Here is a 19,513-nt window from a genome sequence, read left to right on the forward strand (position 1 = left end):
GGTCACTATATGACCCAAGAATGTCACGGACTCAAGCCAAAACTCACATTTGGAGAATTTTGCATACAACTTCTCCTCTCTCAATCTCTGAAGGACTGTCCTCAGGTGCCTAACATGATCCGCCTCATTCTTGGAATAAACCAAGATGTCATCAATAAATACGATCACAAACGAGTCCAAATAAGGTCGAAATACCCGGTTCATCAACTCCATAAAAGCAGCCGGGGCATTAGTCAACCCGAAGGACATAACCACAAACTCATAATGCCCATAACGAGTCCTGAATGCAGTCTTTGGGATATCAGATTCCCGAACTCTCAACTGATGGTAACCCGACCTCAAATCAATCTTTGAGAACACCGATGCACCTTGAAGCTGTTCAAATAAATCATCAATGCGAGGAAGAGGATACTTGTTCTTGATAGTGACTTTGTTCAACTGTCGATAGTCAATACACATCCTCATAGTACCATCTTTCTTCTTCACAAATAAAACTGGTGCACCCCACGGTGATACACTAGGTCTAATAAACTCTTTCTTCAACAAATCTTCCAATTGTTCTTTCAGCTCTTTCAATTCTGCCGGAGCCATCCGATAAGGAGAAATAGAGATGGGTTTAGTGTCATGCTCCAAATCAATCACAAAATCGATATCACAGTCAGGAGGAACTCCCGGCAAGTCTGTAGGAAATACATCCATAAACTCTCTCACCACCCTCGTAGTCTCTATATGAGATGACTCCGTGGTGAGATCACGTACATGAGCCAAATAAGACAAACAACCCTTATCCATCAAGCGACGAGCACGAATATAAGATATCACCCCCTTAGGATACGAACTCGGATTACCCTTCCATACTAAGCTAGGTAAACCGGGATAAGCTAAGGTCACGGTCTTTGCATAACAATCTAATATAGCATGATAAGGAGATAACCAGTCCATACCCAGTATCACATCAAAATCAAGCATGTCTAATAAAATCAAGTCTGCACGGGTCTCTCTACCCGAAAATATCACCAAACATCCCTTGTATACCCGATCCACTACTAAAGATTCACCTATTGGGGTAGAAATAGTAATAGGCATAATAAGAGACTCACTCACATAATCAATACCCACATCGAAATAAGTCGACACATAAGAATAGGTAGACCCTGGGTCAAATAATACTGAAGCAGAATGATGGCAAACTGGAACAATACATGTAATAACTGCATCAGAGGCTTCTGCCTCATATCTACCCGGTATAGCATAGCATAACTGACGGTCACCCTTAGCCTGCGAACCACCACGAGCACCACCTCGTACTCTACCCCTAGCACCATGGGTGCCACCTCTAGTATTCTGCGAAGAACCTCGAACAGTTGGAGCATCTATAGAACGAACAACTGGTGCCCCAGGCCATCCATTAGAAGGAGCACGTTTGGGGCAATCTTGGGCCTTATGCCCAAACTCATCACACACATAACAACCTTGAGGACCTGAACTCTGTGGGGAATAACTAGAAGTGTCAAAACGACCTCCGAAGCTCGAAGAACCCTGAATAGCTGCCTGGACTGGTCTGCCCTGATAACCATGGGTTTCTGAACCCGAATATTCTCTACCCTTGGAGGAATGATCGCTGAATTGACCCTGCCGACGGAACCTCTTGGCCCCGCCCTGTCTAGAACGTCGGATACTCTCTATCATCCTGGCATGATCAATAATACTCTGAAACGTACCCCCAGACAATACAAGAGAGGCTGTAGCCTCCTGGAGATAACCGGCGAATCCCTTCACTAGTTTGCGAATCCGCTCGAACTTGGTGGGAATACTCGACATAGCATAACGAGATAACTTATGGAAGCGAGTCTCGTACTCAGATACAGATAGGGAGCCCTGCTCCAGTCTATCAAACTCATCCCTACGCTGATCACGAAGGCTATAAGGCACAAATCTCTCAAAAAACACCTCAGTAAACTGTTCCCAACTCATCATAGGAGAACCAATAGGTCTACGAGCAAGAACTGACCTCCACCATTCTTTGGCCACTCCCGCAAATTGATATGAAGTGTAAGTAACTCCATGTGCCTCTAAAATGCCTAGGTTGAACAACCTGTCTTGGCACTCAGTTAAAAAGTCATAGGCTTTCTCTCCGGCTTTACCATCAAACCTTGGAGGTGCCAATCGAACGAACCTCTCGAAACTCTTCTGCTCAGCTACCGATATGGCAGCATTAGCAAAAACTGGCGGAGCTGCAAATCTCAGAGGTGCAATAGAAGGCATTGAAGATGAACCAAGAGTCTGAAATCCTACACTAGGCCCCTGAACTGGCGGTGTTGCACCAACTATGATAGGAGAACCTACAGCACCTAAAATAATACCAGAGGTAGGAGCACCATCCAGTCTAGCCAATAATCGAACCAGTAGCTCCTGAAGAATCGGAGCACTATCGGGAACCACAGGAGGCTGGGATGGCCTCTGCTCCTCAGTCTTCTGCTCTAAGTCATCCTCATGCTCATACATGGGCTCAGGTGATAGCTCTCTAGCTCGTCCACGAGCAGGCGCCGCCCCCTAGCTCGGCTTCGTCCCCTGACTCCACCACGTCCTCTACCTCGCCCGCGTACTGGGGCTCGAGCAGCAGGTGCAGCCTCACCCTCAGTAATTGTGGCTCTAGTCCTCACCATCTGCGCAGAAGGAATAGATCAGAGGTATACAACACTTGATATGAATAAATCGCACGAAGGGAGTAAAAAGAAAGAAATTCTCCTATTAAGTATCTTGTAGCCTCTCAAAGATAAGTACGGACGTCTACGTACTGATCCGCAAGACTCTACTAGACACTCTGCTCTTTAACTTATAAGACCGGTGAACCTAGTGCTCTGATACCAATTGTCACGACCCAAAAACTGAGGTCATGATGGCACACATCTCAAAATCCAATCTGATGTGTAACCCTAAAAATAAAACTCATACAAGACTCCCAAAGGGGAAAGTGATGCCACAATTTAAATAAAAAGAAAAAAAAACAATGAAGAAATTATCCCAAAACCTGGTGTCATAAGTATAAAGAGCATCTAATACAAGGTTCGAATCTGAAGATACAACATAAGTCTTTGAATGATACAAAAGACTGAAAAATAAAGATAGACTAGTGACGATCCGAATTCTGAGACCTCACCACTAATTTGAGAATACACAATCCGCTAGAATATTAACTGCCGCGTGGGGTACCCCGACTAGTATCTGCATCAAAAAGGGACACAGAAGTAGGGGTGAGTACAATTTACATGTACTCAGTAGGTTTTAGCTGACTGAGTATAAGAAATTAATCAAACCTATTAAATAAACTAAGGAACGCTTCCACCTGCATACAAAAAAGTCCCACTTCGGCATCGGTGCCGCTAGTTTATATATATAGTGGCACGAGTAAAGTAAACCCATAATAACAACTCATAATCACAATTAATCGAATAATTCAAGCAACACAAATATCAATGCAATGCAATGCAATATGATGATGCAATGATATGGTGGTACGGTGGAATCAAGACTGTCGCACAGCCTGTCGTATACACCTGCTGAGCTGTGCTACCAAGCAGGACCCATGGGGGTCTCACAGACCATATACCTCAATCACAATATCTCATTATCCTTGCCACCTCCTCGTGGTCAAGGGATCACAATGCATCCACTACCCTGCCAGAAAACTGCCTCGGTCAGGGACTCAAGATACAAAGGTTAGGATCACAATGCATCCACTACCCTGTCGGAAAACTGCCTCGGTCAGGGACTCAAGATACAAAGGTTGGGATCACAATGCATCCACTACCCTGCTGGAAAACTGCCTCGGTCAGGGACTCAAGATATAAAGGTTTAAAGGTGTTTCATTTTCTTTCTCAAAAAGAATTTCCATATTTCTCAACTTCCCATGTTTCATGATATGATGAATGAGGATGAATGCATCAAAACACATATGCATGGAAGTAATAATCAACTCACATGTGGTATAAGGTTCAAAGTTTTCAAAACTTAACCTACACATGATATTCACCCTCAATAAATAGTAACGGGAAGAACACACTTTCATTTAAATATTCACCCCTTTCTCAACAATATTTCAATACTCAAGTATGCTCAAAACCCCCAACTCAATCTCTCAAGCGGCATCACAAGTCAAATAATATACTCAAGCCTCTCTCTTAGGCAAATCATAATTCACATGCTCTCTAAGCAAATAAGATAACAAATAAGGCCCCCACACGGGCTATGTAATACAAATAAACCCCACACTGCAACATATTAATAAATAAGCCCCCACACGGGCATCACAATATGTATAACATTCTCAACTCATACTACAACCCCATCCCAAAGTCTATAACATATGAATGACTAATTACCCCATCTCAATCTCAAAGAAAGATAGTCAAACCTACCTCAATTGCCGAAACCGCACTCGAATACCTCCACCGGACAAGCAACTCTCGAATTCAGCGCCCGGAATGACAACCCACTATCAACAATGAAACATACACGTCACAAGGAGTCCAATGACACCCATATTGATAGGTTTCGGAACCGGGGGTAAAATGGTCCAAAAATTAACTATTTTCAAAAAGGGTCAAATCTGGAAATTTATTGAACAATCCCATTCTATTGGTAATAAGGAACTCATGGTTGAAAAACCCATAAAAATAGAGCTCAAAACGAGTTGGAAATCACAATTTTCCTTAAATTCGGATTAGGGAAGAAACAAAGATTTTTGGGGTTTGAAACTAAAATTTAAGAGTTAAAATCGTCAAAAACTTAATGAAAAAGGAAGGTTTTAGGTCAAAAATCACTTACCCAACACTTTGCCTCGAAAATCTCTTCTCAAATCACCTCAAGGAGTTCAAGAACTCAAACAAATGATGAAAAATATTGAAATGGGAAGAAAGGGGCATTTTCTGCCCAAAAAGTTACTGTTCACACGTGTTACTGTTCACGCGTGTTACTGTTCACGCGTGTTTTGTAAAAATTTTCAAAAATCACCCTCAAGGTCATTACATACATGGTTTGCAAGACCCCAAGGGTCTTGCTTGGTAGCACTATTCAGCAGGTGTATACGATTGGTTGTGCGACATGCTTAATCTCACCGTATTATTATATCATTGCATTTATCATATTGCATTGCATTGCATTGATACCTGTGATTTTGACCTATCTTTTTAACTGTGATATTGAAATGTATTTATCTGTTTACTTTAATTGCGCAGTTCGATATAAATTGACGGCAATGTAGTCGGAGTGGATTTTTCTGAGTGTGCAGGTGGAAGCGTTCCTTAGTTTATTTCATAGTTTTTTATTAATTTCTTATACTCAGTCGGTTGAACCTACTGAGTACATATGGATTGTACTCACCCCTACTTCTGTGTCTCTTTTTGATGTTGCTACTAGTCAGGGTACCCATCGCGGTAGTTGATTCTCGCAGATTCATCATCATCGGATCAATGGTGAAATCTTGGGATCCGGATCGCCGCTAGTCCATCTTTCATTTGTAGTCTTCTCTATATTCAAAGACTTAAACTTTGTATTTCATATTCAGACTTGGAGATAGATGCTCTTAAAACTTATGACACCAGGTTTTCGGTAATTTCGTTGTTGTTCTTTATTTTGCGTTTATTTGTGGCCTGACTTTCCTTTGGGAGTCTCATATGGCTTTGCTTTTCGACTTACACATCAGGATGGGATTTGGGATGTGTGTCATCATGACCTTGGTTGTTTGATCGTGACAAATAGGTTGGTTCCTAAGCAATACAAAAGCAATATACTGATATGTGCATCTATCTTCTAAATTTTAAGAATAGCATAGACATCTTTGCTCAGCCACAAAATAATTCAGAGTGTAATCACAGGATTTCTTTTTTTCTAATTAGAAACAAGTGTTGTCTGCTCAAATATAACAATGAATTTCAGTATTCAGTCCTATTCTGATCAGTAAATGAAAAAAAAGTATACAACAAGCATTTTGTTTTGATACAATTTCGTTGTCCAGAAATATTGTCCCACCACAATAAATGTAATCAAAGAATGAAGCTGCAAAGCAAAGGTTTTGATGGTTAATAGGATATGTATAGTGAAATGACAATAGAGTTGAATGCCTAAATCACAAGATGCTGTAACTGGTCTAGAAGTTGCAAGTATCGAATATACTTAGCGTTAACAACTAAACCAGCTAAAACTCTTCTGCAGGAAAAATTTGGAGAGAAGAGCATGACGGATGACAATTCAGACATCATCAGTTCCCTGTAGGATTCAAGTTCCATGACAAATAGGCTGGATCACCGAATGGCCTGCACGGTCACAATTCCACAATAAACATCAACGGTATATACTTATGGGTACCTGATCATACATGTTAGAGACATGGTCATCTTAATACATGGGTGTGTACGACACACCCCCATTATATATTAAATCTGATACCAATTTCAATTATGTCTATCCAATTAATTATATCAAAGAAAGAACTTTCATAAGGGACGACCATCAACAAACACAGAACCAAGACTTGCATTTTCGAAGAAGCTTCTTAAACCTGCTTTTAAAACAATGCTTATCACTAACTCCTTTATAATTTACAGGTGTCTGAATACTATCAGATTTAAGTGCTGTGATAGAACCTGGCACAATTGCATATGATCAGTAAAAGATATTCAATACAAATGTGTGTTTTTAACCATATATTCTCAAGATAAAAACGTTTCTTCATAACTACTAGTATGTCCACATGACATGATTGTGCAATGAAGAAGTATTCACTCTTTATCAGAAATGTATAATAGTCAAATTCCAAATAAGTTCATAAACTGAAAATAACAGCCTCCGACTTTTCATCCCCCGTCTGTTCACATGATCATTTCATCTTCTGTTGATATCTTCAAATAAAAACAGATTATCTTGCTTTTACTAACTATATATTTTCAAAAAAACAATTGGACATATGAAAAGGAATCTAGCTACTAGTTTGCATTGTATCAACTGCTGAAGAAAATCCAAATTCACTAGTTATTTGACTCGATTATCCTGCTAATAACAACTTTTTCTTAAAAAATGGAAATTGAAATACATAGCAGGAAATTGGGAGGACCTGAAAAGCAAGACCTAACATATTGTTTCCTTGAAATTTTCAATTTAAAATGCAATAAAATTTACATTATCCCAGATCTCATCTGAAAAATACTAGTGCTCCTGGTACTATAAATGACTATCAAGACATGATGAAAATGAGATTTATAGAGTTTAAGTTTTAGCCCTTCATGAGTTCATGTCGATTCTTAAATGCAACATAAAGTTCTTTTTCCTTTTATAGAACTTCAAACAGTTGAAACCATAAGCGTGCTATCCAGCAAATCTATTCCTCGTATCCAACTTTGGTTTTCTTAACTAAAAATATATGATTTGCTGCAGTTATAAATATATTAGGATTAAGGAATCAAAACGGGAAGACGTTCTTACCTTGGTTTGATGACATACATAAGTATGAAAATTATTGCCACGAATAAGCAAATTCCACCAACAGTCAAGTATGCAATGCCTAGGAACTTATTCTTTCCACCAATCCATGTTGTGGTCGAAAGAACCAAGGACTTTTTACCCTCAAACGTATATGTGTTGTAATTGTTTTGTATTACTACAGTAATGTTTTCATTAGCTTCAAGATCATGCTCCAGCTTCCCATATAACTTTCTGAATACTGGTAATGCCGCAGTTCGCAACCAAACCTGAAGATCCTCTTGCTCACTCATCTGCATGTAAAATACCCAAAATAGTTAAAATAAAGATGAAATGTGGAAAAAGGATAATGATAATAAGATGGAAAAGAAGGCAAAAGTCTGCACTAACAGGTATGCTCTCGTTAAGTGTTCCACCCCCAATTAAACTTCCTTTCTGGAAATTTTTAGGGAAAACTTTTGATCCAAATTTGTGATTTCTATCACTTGGCCATGAAATGTTCTTCCTATTGATTGGTAAAGCTTTGTCCTTAATTGAAAAACTATATGTATCATTGAACAAACTCCAAGCGATAAGCCCACAGGGAATCACAGGTCCATTTCCATTCATGTCTTCAGGAGCACAAGTCTTTTTTAAGTCGCCCTTAAAATTTGGGTCACGCAATTGCTCGTCGTTTCTGCTTTTTACATATCTGTGAAAACATAGGAAGCTTTCAATACCATTTGAGTGGATATCATTTACTGAAAAAATGAAGTGATTCTCCTTCAAGCATGTCCACTCTCGATGCAAGAGTCTATCTGTTATTAAAAAAATACTACTACAGAGTAAGAAAAGGAAAAACAGGCAACTTGCACGATCTCTTTCAGAGTCAGGCTCCGTCTCATTAAATTTCAGTATTGTGAGATGGGAACGGAATTTCTACATTAACATAATTTCCCCGGGCCTCCTTGGCCAGGATATCTTTTAGACACACTGATGGAGGACTTCAAAATAGAAAATTTATTCCTTCCTGAGCAGACGTACTACTAGAAAGAATTCGTTGGTGGAAACAAAAACTATGAACTGGACAAAATTAAAGCTCATAAACTTCATCCAGTTCCTGTTATCCGTATATCAATTTATTTTTATCTCTATCATTATACATCAAAATATTACGAAAGAGTATGTTCTAAACTTCTTTTATTAAGGTGTATATGGGAATGCATGACAAAATTTGCCAGCAGTTATGATCTAAATTCTCCTCAATAACGACCTAGAAGTTTTAATTCGTCAGTTAGTTACATATCTAGTGACTTTTCCATAACTTCCTCAATTTTATAAAAAGCTATCATCTTTAACTTCTTGATTTGTTATCTGTTTCCCATTTCATTTTTATTGATAAATTGAACTTTATTTATGTTCTTACTTTTATAGTTCCAGTTGAAAAGTAGAATGCTTATTAATGAAATAAATATGGCACAAGAAGCCTGTAGCCCAATGATTAGTATATCGATAAATATTCCTAGCTTAAATCACAATATAGCTTAGTCTATTAAAAGTTCACTCTGTGCATTTCTTTTTGTCTCTTTAGTCTTTTTGTTTGCTTCTTCTTGGGGGGTGAAGGGAACAGTCATTTGGAACAACATAATACCACAACTTAGAGAAAAGAACATACTTCAATTATATCAGAAACGTTATTCACTAGTTACACACACAAATTGTCATTTTATGAATTTAAAACATCAATTCATTTTTATACTCATAATATATAACAGAGCTTTAACTTAAATCAAACAAAATCTTGGACATACCGGCGATGATTCTGGTAGAAGTTATCAAGCTGATAATAAACATAGATAGGATGCTTCATTTTCTTAGGAACCTAAAAACATTCAGCAAATGAATTATTAAGGATTAGGCAACACAATGTTAAAATTTTGGAACAAAAAAAAAGAAGAAAAAACCAATGTATTTGGAACACGGAAGTAACTGTCAAGGTTCTGATACAGGTTTTATTTGACTTATCATTTTTGATAAATGCAATCCTATCATGATATGAAAGGTCTGATTGTGTATAATTTGTAGGAACACAATGCTCATCATAACGGTGTACAATTTCCACTACCTGCATAAAACGAAAGATATTTCATGTTAAAATACCATTTAGCGGTGAAAAAGAAACTCCTAAAAATCATAAAGAGATGGATATTCGAGTACTCTTTCTGATGCAGACAATGAGGCAAGGCCTATAGGAATGAAGACGATTCCAAGGAAGATAAACACCGTGACAACCTGAATTGCAGAAAATGAGAAATTTATTTAACAAGCCATTATTAAAACAACAACTTAGAGGTTTTGTCAAATGAGCATACCCATTGAGGAGTTAAAATTGGCTTGCAAGCAGGAAGCTCTTGTTGGGTAAACCTTGAATCTACAACACAAAAATATGCCATCTAAATTTGGTTAGTTTCTGTATATAAAACTGAAAAAATATATAAAATAGTGAAATCTACGTCTTTTAGTTAGGTTCAACAAGAATTGAAAGTAGCATCATAGTTATGAATCATCAGAGATTCAACAAACTAGTTATTCATAACACAGAATAAACATTTAGACAAGAACTAAGCCAGATTAATTGATCATCTACACGATGAGAGACCATAAATCGGAATGATAGGAACTAATTGTTTATGTATATATGGTTATGAAGCAAGGCAAAACTAACACCATTTTAGTTTGAAATGCACCTCACATTTTTTAGTTATGGAAACATCGGAGCCGGACCATATTCTTGGTGATTCTGTTTCACTTTAAACGTTAATGCCAACAATTAAATACAAACTGCTATCTACACTGTGGAAATTGAGAAATACAATGATGTGATTCAGATTTTAAGAAACTATATGACACTCTTTCCTTTTAGTCCGTTAAAAGTAAGAGCACAACTTCTTTTTGTATGAGCCAGAAGACAATCTTGTAAGACTTCTTTTCATCCGAGGAACTTCAAAGTACATTTGGAGTCTGTAAGGTAATTATGATTCTGGATAAACCGTATGTTAATTTCACCATTTAACCAAATATCAAAAGAATTACTAATTAATTCTACCGTTAACTAAGTAGGGTTCATTAAGAAGAATTAATAAAGCAATCTAAATATAAGATCCATACATCTCAGCAATTCAAGGAGTAAATTGAATTTTATAAACGGATCTCTATTTTAATGAAAAATATGCTTTTTCCCTGTTCTTGTTTTTTCTACCAACAAAAGATGTTACGTAAAAAAATTAATTCTAATAGAAACCATAACTTGATGCAGTTTTAAAGAAAATCGACCACTCAAAACATAAAGGAAAAATTGAAAGAAAAAGAAAAGAAGAATTACAATCGGGTTTCCTGGATTTCTTTGAAGAAGATGAGACTCCTTCACCCATTGTTACGTCAATCTATACAAAATTACAAAGGACCTATTAATTAATGTAAAATGGTGAATATTTTTCAGAGGAAAAATAATTAAAAAAAGAGAAGAGAATTAGGGATAAGAAATTTTCCTTCTCCCCCCTTTATTGTCTGTTTGAGAAGGAAAACTTTGCTAAAAAGCGCAATAAAGTTGCATGGCGAAAATTGTTACGTGAGCGGAAGTCACTGCCTTCCATCGCCCCCAACCTCCACACCAAAATATAGGGTAATATGGTAAATGCTCACTCCCATCACTTTTACATATTCATACTGAGATTTGCATTTCTTTTTTAAAAATATAATAAATAAAATGTATATTTTACTAAAATATCCATGACTATTAGTATTTTAAAAGATCCTAGACAAATGGTGTGAAAAATAAGTAGTTAAGAATATAACACATGAAAAAAAAAATCTTAATATGCTAAAGTGAAAAAGTAAAAACAAATTATTTTTTGTGTAGTAGTGAGGTAGAGATGTACGGAGGACAATTTTTTTTTTTTTTTGGTAAACAAGATGATATATTATATTCATATTATTTAATATGCATCATTACAAATAAGTGACAAAGTGTTGCATCCATTAATAGAGTTTGGAGCAAGGGTTATACCATTGGTATTATGGTACTTATTTCAATAATTTGACTTAGTAGATGGCGGTTTTAGCCTGACGAATTTTTTTTCCTACTTTGTCTACTTCTAATTTACTCAAAACAAACAACATTGAAACTGTCCAATGCACAAAAGAGTTAGCATAGTGCATCCTCGAGCCCTCTTTTGCTAATACACATATCACTTGGTTTTCCTCTCTAAAACTATGCTGGATAGAAGAAGAGGAGAAGGGGATTATCACGATCCAAATTTACACCCTGGACATAACATACAAATTCAAACTGAAAGAAAATGCAGAAGCTAATATATGGGATGAACTCATATAACATAAATAAATATTAAAAATGTATTGTAACTGAAATATACATTTATTTGAAAACTAAATACAACTATTGACTGATTGTCTATGAAGCCTCTACTAAGTCTGATGAGCACCTAAGACAAATCTCTAGGCTACTCTAAACAGCTAGTAAGAAATAATATAAATTATGCACTCTAAATAGATTTGCCATCGAAAAACGAAGGTTAACCATCTACTAATTGGAATAGTTGCACCCCACTAGTCACGAGTTTCAGAAAATGCACCAGAATCTACATCATAAAAGGATGCAGTATAGAGGAAAGTATGTGTCGTACATGGAATGTTCTGTAACAACCCGATATAACGTTACTTAAGAAGATACCTCATCTGAAATTATCACGATCCAAAAACTGAGGTCATGATGGAGCATATTCCAATACCTAACCTGATTTCTAAGCCTAAAAGTAAAACTCATACGAGACTCCCAAATGAAAAGTCAGACAACAAAAATAAAGGGGAAAAAAGACAACGATGAAGATATCCCAAAACCTAGTGTAATAAGTATAAAAAACATCTAATACAATGTCTGAATCTGAAATACATCATATGTCTCTAAATAATACTAAAGACTGAAAAACAAAGGATAGAACTAGTGACGATCCGAATTCCAAGATCTCACCACTAATCTGAATATGCAAAATCTGCTCGAAAGATCAGTTGCCACGCGAGGTACCCTGACTAAGATCTGCATCAAAAAGGAACACAGAAGTAGATGTGAGTACAATCTACGTGTATTCAGTAGGTTTGACCGATCGAGTATAAGGAATTAATCAAGAATACGAAATAAACTAAGAAACGCTTCCACCTATATACAGAAGTCACATTCTGACATTGGTGCAACCAATTTATATAGAACGACGTAATTACAGTAAACACATAAGAACGGTTCATTATCACAGTTAATCAGATAACTCAAGTAGGACAAATAGGAATGCAATATGATGATGTAATGATGTAGTGGTACGGTGGAATCAAGGTTGTCGGACAACCTGTCATATACACCTGTCAAGCAAAGGCTTCCAGACAAGGACCCATAGGGGACTCACAGTCCATATATAAAATCACAGTCTCAATATCTCGTTGACTTTCCACCTAACTTATGGTCAAGGATATAAAAAGGTGACACATTTTCTTTCTCAAAAAGAATTTCACAGTTCTCAACTTCCCAAGATCAATGATATGATAAATGATGATGAATGCATCACAACACATATGGCATGGAGGCAATATTCAACTAAACATGTAATATAATGTTTAAAATTCTCAAAACTCAACCTAAACATAATATTCACCCTTAATAGATAGTAATGGAAAGGAAATAAATTAAAATAAGTGTTCACCCTTTTTCAAAAATATTTCAATACTCAATTATGCTCACAAACCTCAAACTCAACTTCTCGGGCGGGCATAACAAGTCAAATAGTATCCTCAAGCCTCTCTCACAGTCAAATCATGAATCACATGCTCTTAAAATAAATAAGATAGCAAATGCGGCCTCCACACGGGCTACACAGCACAAATAAGCCCCCACACGGGTTACACGACACAGATAAGACCCCTACGGGGAATCACAATATAAATAAGCCCCCACACGGGCATCACAATGAAATTAACAATCCTGAATCATGCTACAACCCCACCCCAAAGTCTATAACATACAAATGACTAATTACCCAATCTCAGTCTCAAAGAAGGATAGTCGAACCTACCTCAAATGCCAAAATTTTGCACGAGCACTCTAACCGGAGCTCGACTTATGAATACCAACTCTAAAATGATTACCCACTATCAAGAATGACAATAGTTCATCAAAAGGAGTATAATAATACCCATAATGCTACGTTTTAAAATCGGGGTCTAAATCATCCAAAAATTGCTCCAAAATCGAAAAGGGAAAATATTAAATTTTATTTTAAAAATATATTCTACTTATCAAGGGGAGTTTGTGGTTGAAAACTCCATAAAAATTAGCCAAGAAATGAGTTAGAAATAATTAAATTTTAAAACTTGAAATTGGAAAGAAAAAAAACCCATTTCAAACCTTGATTTTTCAATAATTTAGGAAGATAAAATTTATAGAAAATGAATAAGGAATGATAGATGAACTTACCAAGCGAAATTCCTCAAAGATTGACTCAAAAAATTGCATCCCCTAAAGCTCCAAACGAGTAAAAATGGTGGAATTCCAAAAAAATAACCTATTTCCCGAAGTTACTATTTAGGGACGCAAAATAACTCATCGCGATTGCAGGACACTAACCCGGCGATCGTGAAGCACCACATAGGGGATCATTATGAATGTGAGGGTGGTGTCACGAATGCGAAGGTATACACATGCGACAATCCTCGATTGCAAGCCAAAAAGACGCAATCGCGAAGTATATGTAAAGAAACCCTTCGCGAATGTGGGCCTGGTCACTGCTATTGCAAAGAAGGGTTTGACTAGGGGTGTGAATCGATCGGTTCAGTTCAGTTCGATTTTAAGTATTATCGGTTTAGTTTATCCATTTTTTATTTTTAAAACGCTAAATCAGTAAACAAACTAATAAGATATTTGTTATCAATTTTTGATTTATCGATTTTCGGTTTAACTAATAAAAAAGGCTTTAAAAAATTATACGACTTCTCCAATAATTTTTAAAAATCTTGAACATTACTGAAAAGGGAAAAAGAGTTTTTAAAAAAAATATTCAAATGCTCATCAGATTTAACCCCAATTAGGATAAAAATCTCCTAATTGTTTACCAGCGAACTCAAATTTATTAGCGAATTCAATTTTTTTTAGAAAGTGGGTACGGAAAAGAGGAGAAATCAGAAAAGGATAAGAAGAGAAATAAAAAAAATAGAGAAATCAAACTCACAATTCACAACTCTAACCGTACCATAACCCTTGTCGTCGTCATTGCAACTTGTAAACCATAGCTGCAACTGTTCTTAGTTCTGTAGGTTTTGAGTTTTGATGTTATGAACCTACAGAGGCAAAGCTAGAAGGGTAAATACAATGTGAACTGTAAAGTAGTGTGAGTTCTGAATTGTGTAGGGCATTGATAGTATGATATAGTGATTATATATTTTTATTAATATTTATTGTTTGATAATTATGCATGTGTAAAAATTAAAATAGTAAATTATTATAGTCTTAATGTGTTATTCGTTTAACCAATAACCCAATATTAAAAAATCAATACCAAATCGATAACCAATAATTTATTTTATAAAACCATTAATTAATTGTTAAGCCAATAATCTAATAGCAATAAACTAATAGCACTTTTTTAGGTTTGATTTATCGATTGGTTGGTTTTTTGCACACCCCCAGGTTTGACCTTGCACCAGAACCAAATCACAGCAGATTTACCAAGTCCAAAATGCTTTTGGTTGGACCCTCAAAAATTATTCGGGATACGATAAAATAAATTGGATAAGCTACTACATTGAATTTGATATTTTAGAATCAATGGAATCGGCAGATTTCTAGGAAAAAAAAGGTCGTTATGACAAAATTACCCTCTCAGACCTCTTTTAGGCCTAAAAATTAACTTTTAGCCTATTTTTCAAAATAAAAACTAAGGTTCCAAGACTCTAAGTCGATACTCAATTAGACCAAACTCGATGTTCCAGACGCAACGAAACTAACAGAATTCCCATCCGCGGGATCTCAATATGTTGACCAACCTATCAATGAAACTTCTCACTAAAAGCTTCAAATTACTAAAATCCCACCGGATCGCATCGAGAGCTATGCCAACTATCTTCATATCACCAACAAAGTATAAAAACACTACGAAAAAGGGCAAAATAGTCATTTCTCATTAAAAAATAATTTCTCAAGAATTGAAACATTACATCATCCACCACTAAAACACACATTCATCCTCAAACGAAAAGTAAAGTAAAGTACATATAGGGGCTAAAAGTTGAGGATATCTACTATGCATGTCGGACTCTACCTCCTATGTAGCCTCCTCAATAAGTCAGTGCCTCCACTGCATTTTCGCTGAATCAATATACTTTGATCTTAACTGTCTAGTATGCCTATTCAAGATAGCAACAATCTCCTCCTCAAATGACCAGTCCTGATCCAAAGCAACCAAGTCCCACTGAATCACATGAGAGTCATCGTGCAGGTACTACTTAAACATCGATACATAAAACACATGATGAACAACTGAAAGGTTTGGGGGCAAGGCCAATTTATATGCCACCTCCCCATACTTCTCTAACACCTCAAAAAGGCCAAACCTCGGACTGAGGTTTCCTTTCCTCCTAAATTTCATTACACCCTTAGTGGGCGATCCTTGAGAAATATTTGCTCACCAATAGCAAATGACACATCACGAACATGCCTATCCACATACTTTTCTTCCTACTCTACGCGGTCACAAGGCGCTATATAATCAACTTCACCCTATCCATGGCATCTCTCAACAAATCGGTACCCCAAGGTTGTACCCCAAAAGAATCAAACCATCCCATGGGAGATCTATACCTCATCCCATATAAGGCCTAAAATGGCACCATCTAGATGATGGAATGGTAATTGTTGTTATAAGCAAACTCTGCAAGAGGAAGAGACTGATCCCAATGACCACCAAAGTCTATGACACTAGCTCAGAGCATGTCCTTAAGTACCTAAATAGTCTGCTCTGAATGACCGTCAGTTTGAGGATAAAAAGTTGTGCTCAACTCAAGCCTGGTACCCATTTGCTCTTGCATAGAACTTTAGAAGTAAGAAGTAAAATGTGTACCTCTATTAAACACAATAGAAATAGGCACTCCATGCAACCGAACTATCTCACGGATGTAGATCCTAGCCAACTGCACTACATTATAGCTAGTCTTTACCGGAATAAAATGAATTGATTTGGTCAACTGATCCAGAATCACCCAAACTGAATCATATATACCAAAAGTAACCCCGTTACAAAGTCCATTATAATGCGTTCCACTTCCACTCGGGAATGGTCATCCTTTGCATAGCACCACCCGGTTTCTAATACTTATACTTCAATTATTGGAAATTTAAATACTTAGCCACAGAATTAATAATGTCTCTCTTCATGCCACACCTCCAACAGTGTTGTTTCAAGTCGTAAAACATCTTTATCGCTCCTAGATGAATAAAATACTTGGAATAATGAGCCTCCTCCAATATCATACATACTCAATCACCAATCTTGGGCACACAAATATGATCGCTAATCCTCAAAACTTCCTCGGGATAAAGAGAGGTTGATTTAGCTTCACTTCTCAACACTTTGTCTCAAATCGTCCTCAACTTGTCATCATCAAACTGATGTGCCCGAATCTAATCCATTAAAATAGACCTAGCCTCTACAAAGGACAAAATGCTATGAGGTGTAGAGATATCAAGTCGGACCAACTATCTAGCCAATAACTAAAACTCCAAAGCCAAATTCTTCTCACCAGCCTTAAGAAAGGCTAAACTACCCATACTAGGTGCTTTCTGACTCAAAGTATCCGCTACCATAGTAGCCTTGCCTTGATGATAAAGAATGGTGATATCATCGTCTTTCAAAAGCTCCAACCATCTACTCTGCCTCATATTCAGATTCGATTGAGAAAAGATATATTTAAGGCTATGGTGATTTGTAAAAACCTCACAATGCACACCATAGCTATAGTGTCTCCACAACTTTAAAACAAATACCAATACCATTAACTCTAAGTCGTGAGTAGGGTAGTTCTTCTCATGTACCTTTAGCTGTCGAGAAGCATAAACTATAAGTCTTCCCTTTTATATCAACACACCACCTAAACCGACTCCCGATGTATAACAAAACACAATGAAGGTCACACTTTCCTCAGGTAAAGCTAGAATAGGTACTGAAGTCAATAACTCTTTGAGCTTTTGAAAGCTTGCCTCACACTCATCAATCCAATGAAATGACTTGGTCTTTTAAGTTAGTCTATTCAAAGGTGATGCAATAGAAGAGAAACTCTGAATAAACCGCAGATAATAGCATGCTAACCCAATAAAGCTTCGAATCTCAATAGTTGAAGTAGGCCTAACCCAATCACGAACTACTGCAACTTTGGCCAAATCGACTATAATACCATCCTTGATCACCACATAACCCAAGAATTCTACGGATGCGAGCAAACACTCACATTTGGAGAATTTTGCATACAACTTCTCCTTTCTTAATCTCTGAAGTACGACCCTCAAGTGACTAACATGGTCGACCTTATTCTTGGAATAAACCAAGACATCATCGATAAACCCAATCATAAAAGAGTCCAAATAAGGCCAAAATACCTGATTTATCAACTCCATAAAAGCACTCGGGGCATTAGTCAACCCAAAGGATATAACCACAAACTCATAATTTCCATAACGAGTCTTTAAGGTAGTCTTCTGGATATCAGATTCCTGAACTCTCAACTAATGGTAACCCGACCTCAAGTCAATCTTAGAGAACACCGATGCACCCTAAAATCGATCAAATAAAATCATAAATGCGGGGAAGGGAATACTTGTTCTTTATGGTGTTGTTCAACTGTCGATAGTCAATACATATTCTCATAGTACCATCTTTCTTGTTCTTCATAAATAAGACCTTCACCCCACGACGATACAAAGGGTCGAATAAACCTCTCCTTCAACAAATCTTCTAATTGTTCTTTCAACTTCTTCAATTCTTTCGGAGCCATACGATAAGGAGAAATAGAGACGGGCTTGGTGTTCAGCTCTAAATCAATCATAAAATTGATATCAAGGTTAGGAGGAACACCCGGTCAGTAAGTATGTAGGAAATACATCCATAAATTTCATCGTGGTCTCTAAAGGAGATGGCTCCTTAGTAAGATCAGGTACATGAGCCAAATAAGAAAAACAACCTTTATCCAGCATACTACGAGCACAAATATAACATATCACCCTTTTATAGGGTGTGAAAAAATCGAACCGACCAATAAACGGAATCGAAAAAAGTGTTATTAGTTTATTACTATTTTGTTATTGGGTTATCGATTTGTTATTGGTTTTTAATATTAGGTTATTGGGTAACCGATAACCCATTAAGATTATAATAATTTTCTATTTTAATATTTATTCATACATAAATATCAAACAAAAAATATTAATAGAAATATACAATAACTATATCATACTATCAATGTCCTACACAATTCACACTTCACACTACTTTATAGTTCAAAGTGTATTTACTCTTTAGGCGTTGTCATTTTAGGTTCACAAAGTCAAAATTCAAAACCGAAAGAACTAAGAACGATGGCTATGGTTTGCAAGTTGCATTTACGACAACAAGGATTAGGCGACGGCAAATGTTGTGAGTTGTGAGTTTGATTTCTTTCTTTTTTTCTTTTCTTCTTCTCCCTTTTTTGATTTCTCCTCTTCTCCATACCACTTTCTCAAAAAAAATTGACTTCGCTGGTAAATAATTAGGACATTAATTTATCCTAATTGAGGTTAAATCTAATGAGCATTTGAATTTTTTCCGTAAGAAACTTTTTTCCTTTTTTATTAATGATCAAGATTTTCAAAAATTATTGGAGAAGTCATATATTTATTTTGAAAGTGTTTTCTTATAGGTTAAACCAAAAATCGAACCATTAAAGATGAAAAACCGATAAACCAAAAACCAAT

The 19,513-nt window shown here is 36.5% G+C and overlaps 1 protein-coding gene across 1 annotated transcript; it reads right to left on the minus strand.

The window, feature by feature from the left end:
* Positions 1–6,259: 6,259 nt before the first annotated feature.
* LOC129874243 (ALA-interacting subunit 5-like) lies at positions 6,260–10,940 on the minus strand. Its single transcript, XM_055949503.1, has 8 exons — positions 10,838–10,940; positions 9,828–9,886; positions 9,673–9,747; positions 9,446–9,580; positions 9,267–9,337; positions 7,867–8,167; positions 7,480–7,769; positions 6,260–6,314 (listed from the first exon to the last, which is right to left on the minus strand). The coding sequence occupies exons 1-8, from the start codon at positions 10,884–10,886 to the stop codon at positions 6,260–6,262; spliced, it is 1,035 nt and encodes a 344-aa protein (XP_055805478.1). The 5' UTR covers positions 10,887–10,940.
* Between the last annotated feature and the right edge of the window lie 8,573 nt (positions 10,941–19,513).

This window comes from Solanum dulcamara, chromosome 11, assembly GCF_947179165.1.
Source record: "Solanum dulcamara chromosome 11, daSolDulc1.2, whole genome shotgun sequence".
NCBI classification, from domain to species: Eukaryota; Viridiplantae; Streptophyta; class Magnoliopsida; order Solanales; family Solanaceae; genus Solanum; species Solanum dulcamara.

What these genes read in the sequence shown, in the direction of transcription:
- LOC129874243 (XM_055949503.1), bottom strand. Translation starts at nt 10,886, where the DNA reads ATGGGTGAAGGAGTCTCATCTTCTTCAAAGAAATCCAGGAAACCCGAT. An exon ending in CATTGTCTGCATCAGAAAGA is followed by an intron (nt 9,581 to 9,672) that starts GTACTCGAATAT and finishes CGTTTTATGCAG; the next exon opens with GTAGTGGAAATTGTACACCG. An exon ending in CACTTAACGAGAGCATACCT is followed by an intron (nt 7,770 to 7,866) that starts GTTAGTGCAGAC and finishes TTTTACATGCAG; the next exon opens with ATGAGTGAGCAAGAGGATCT.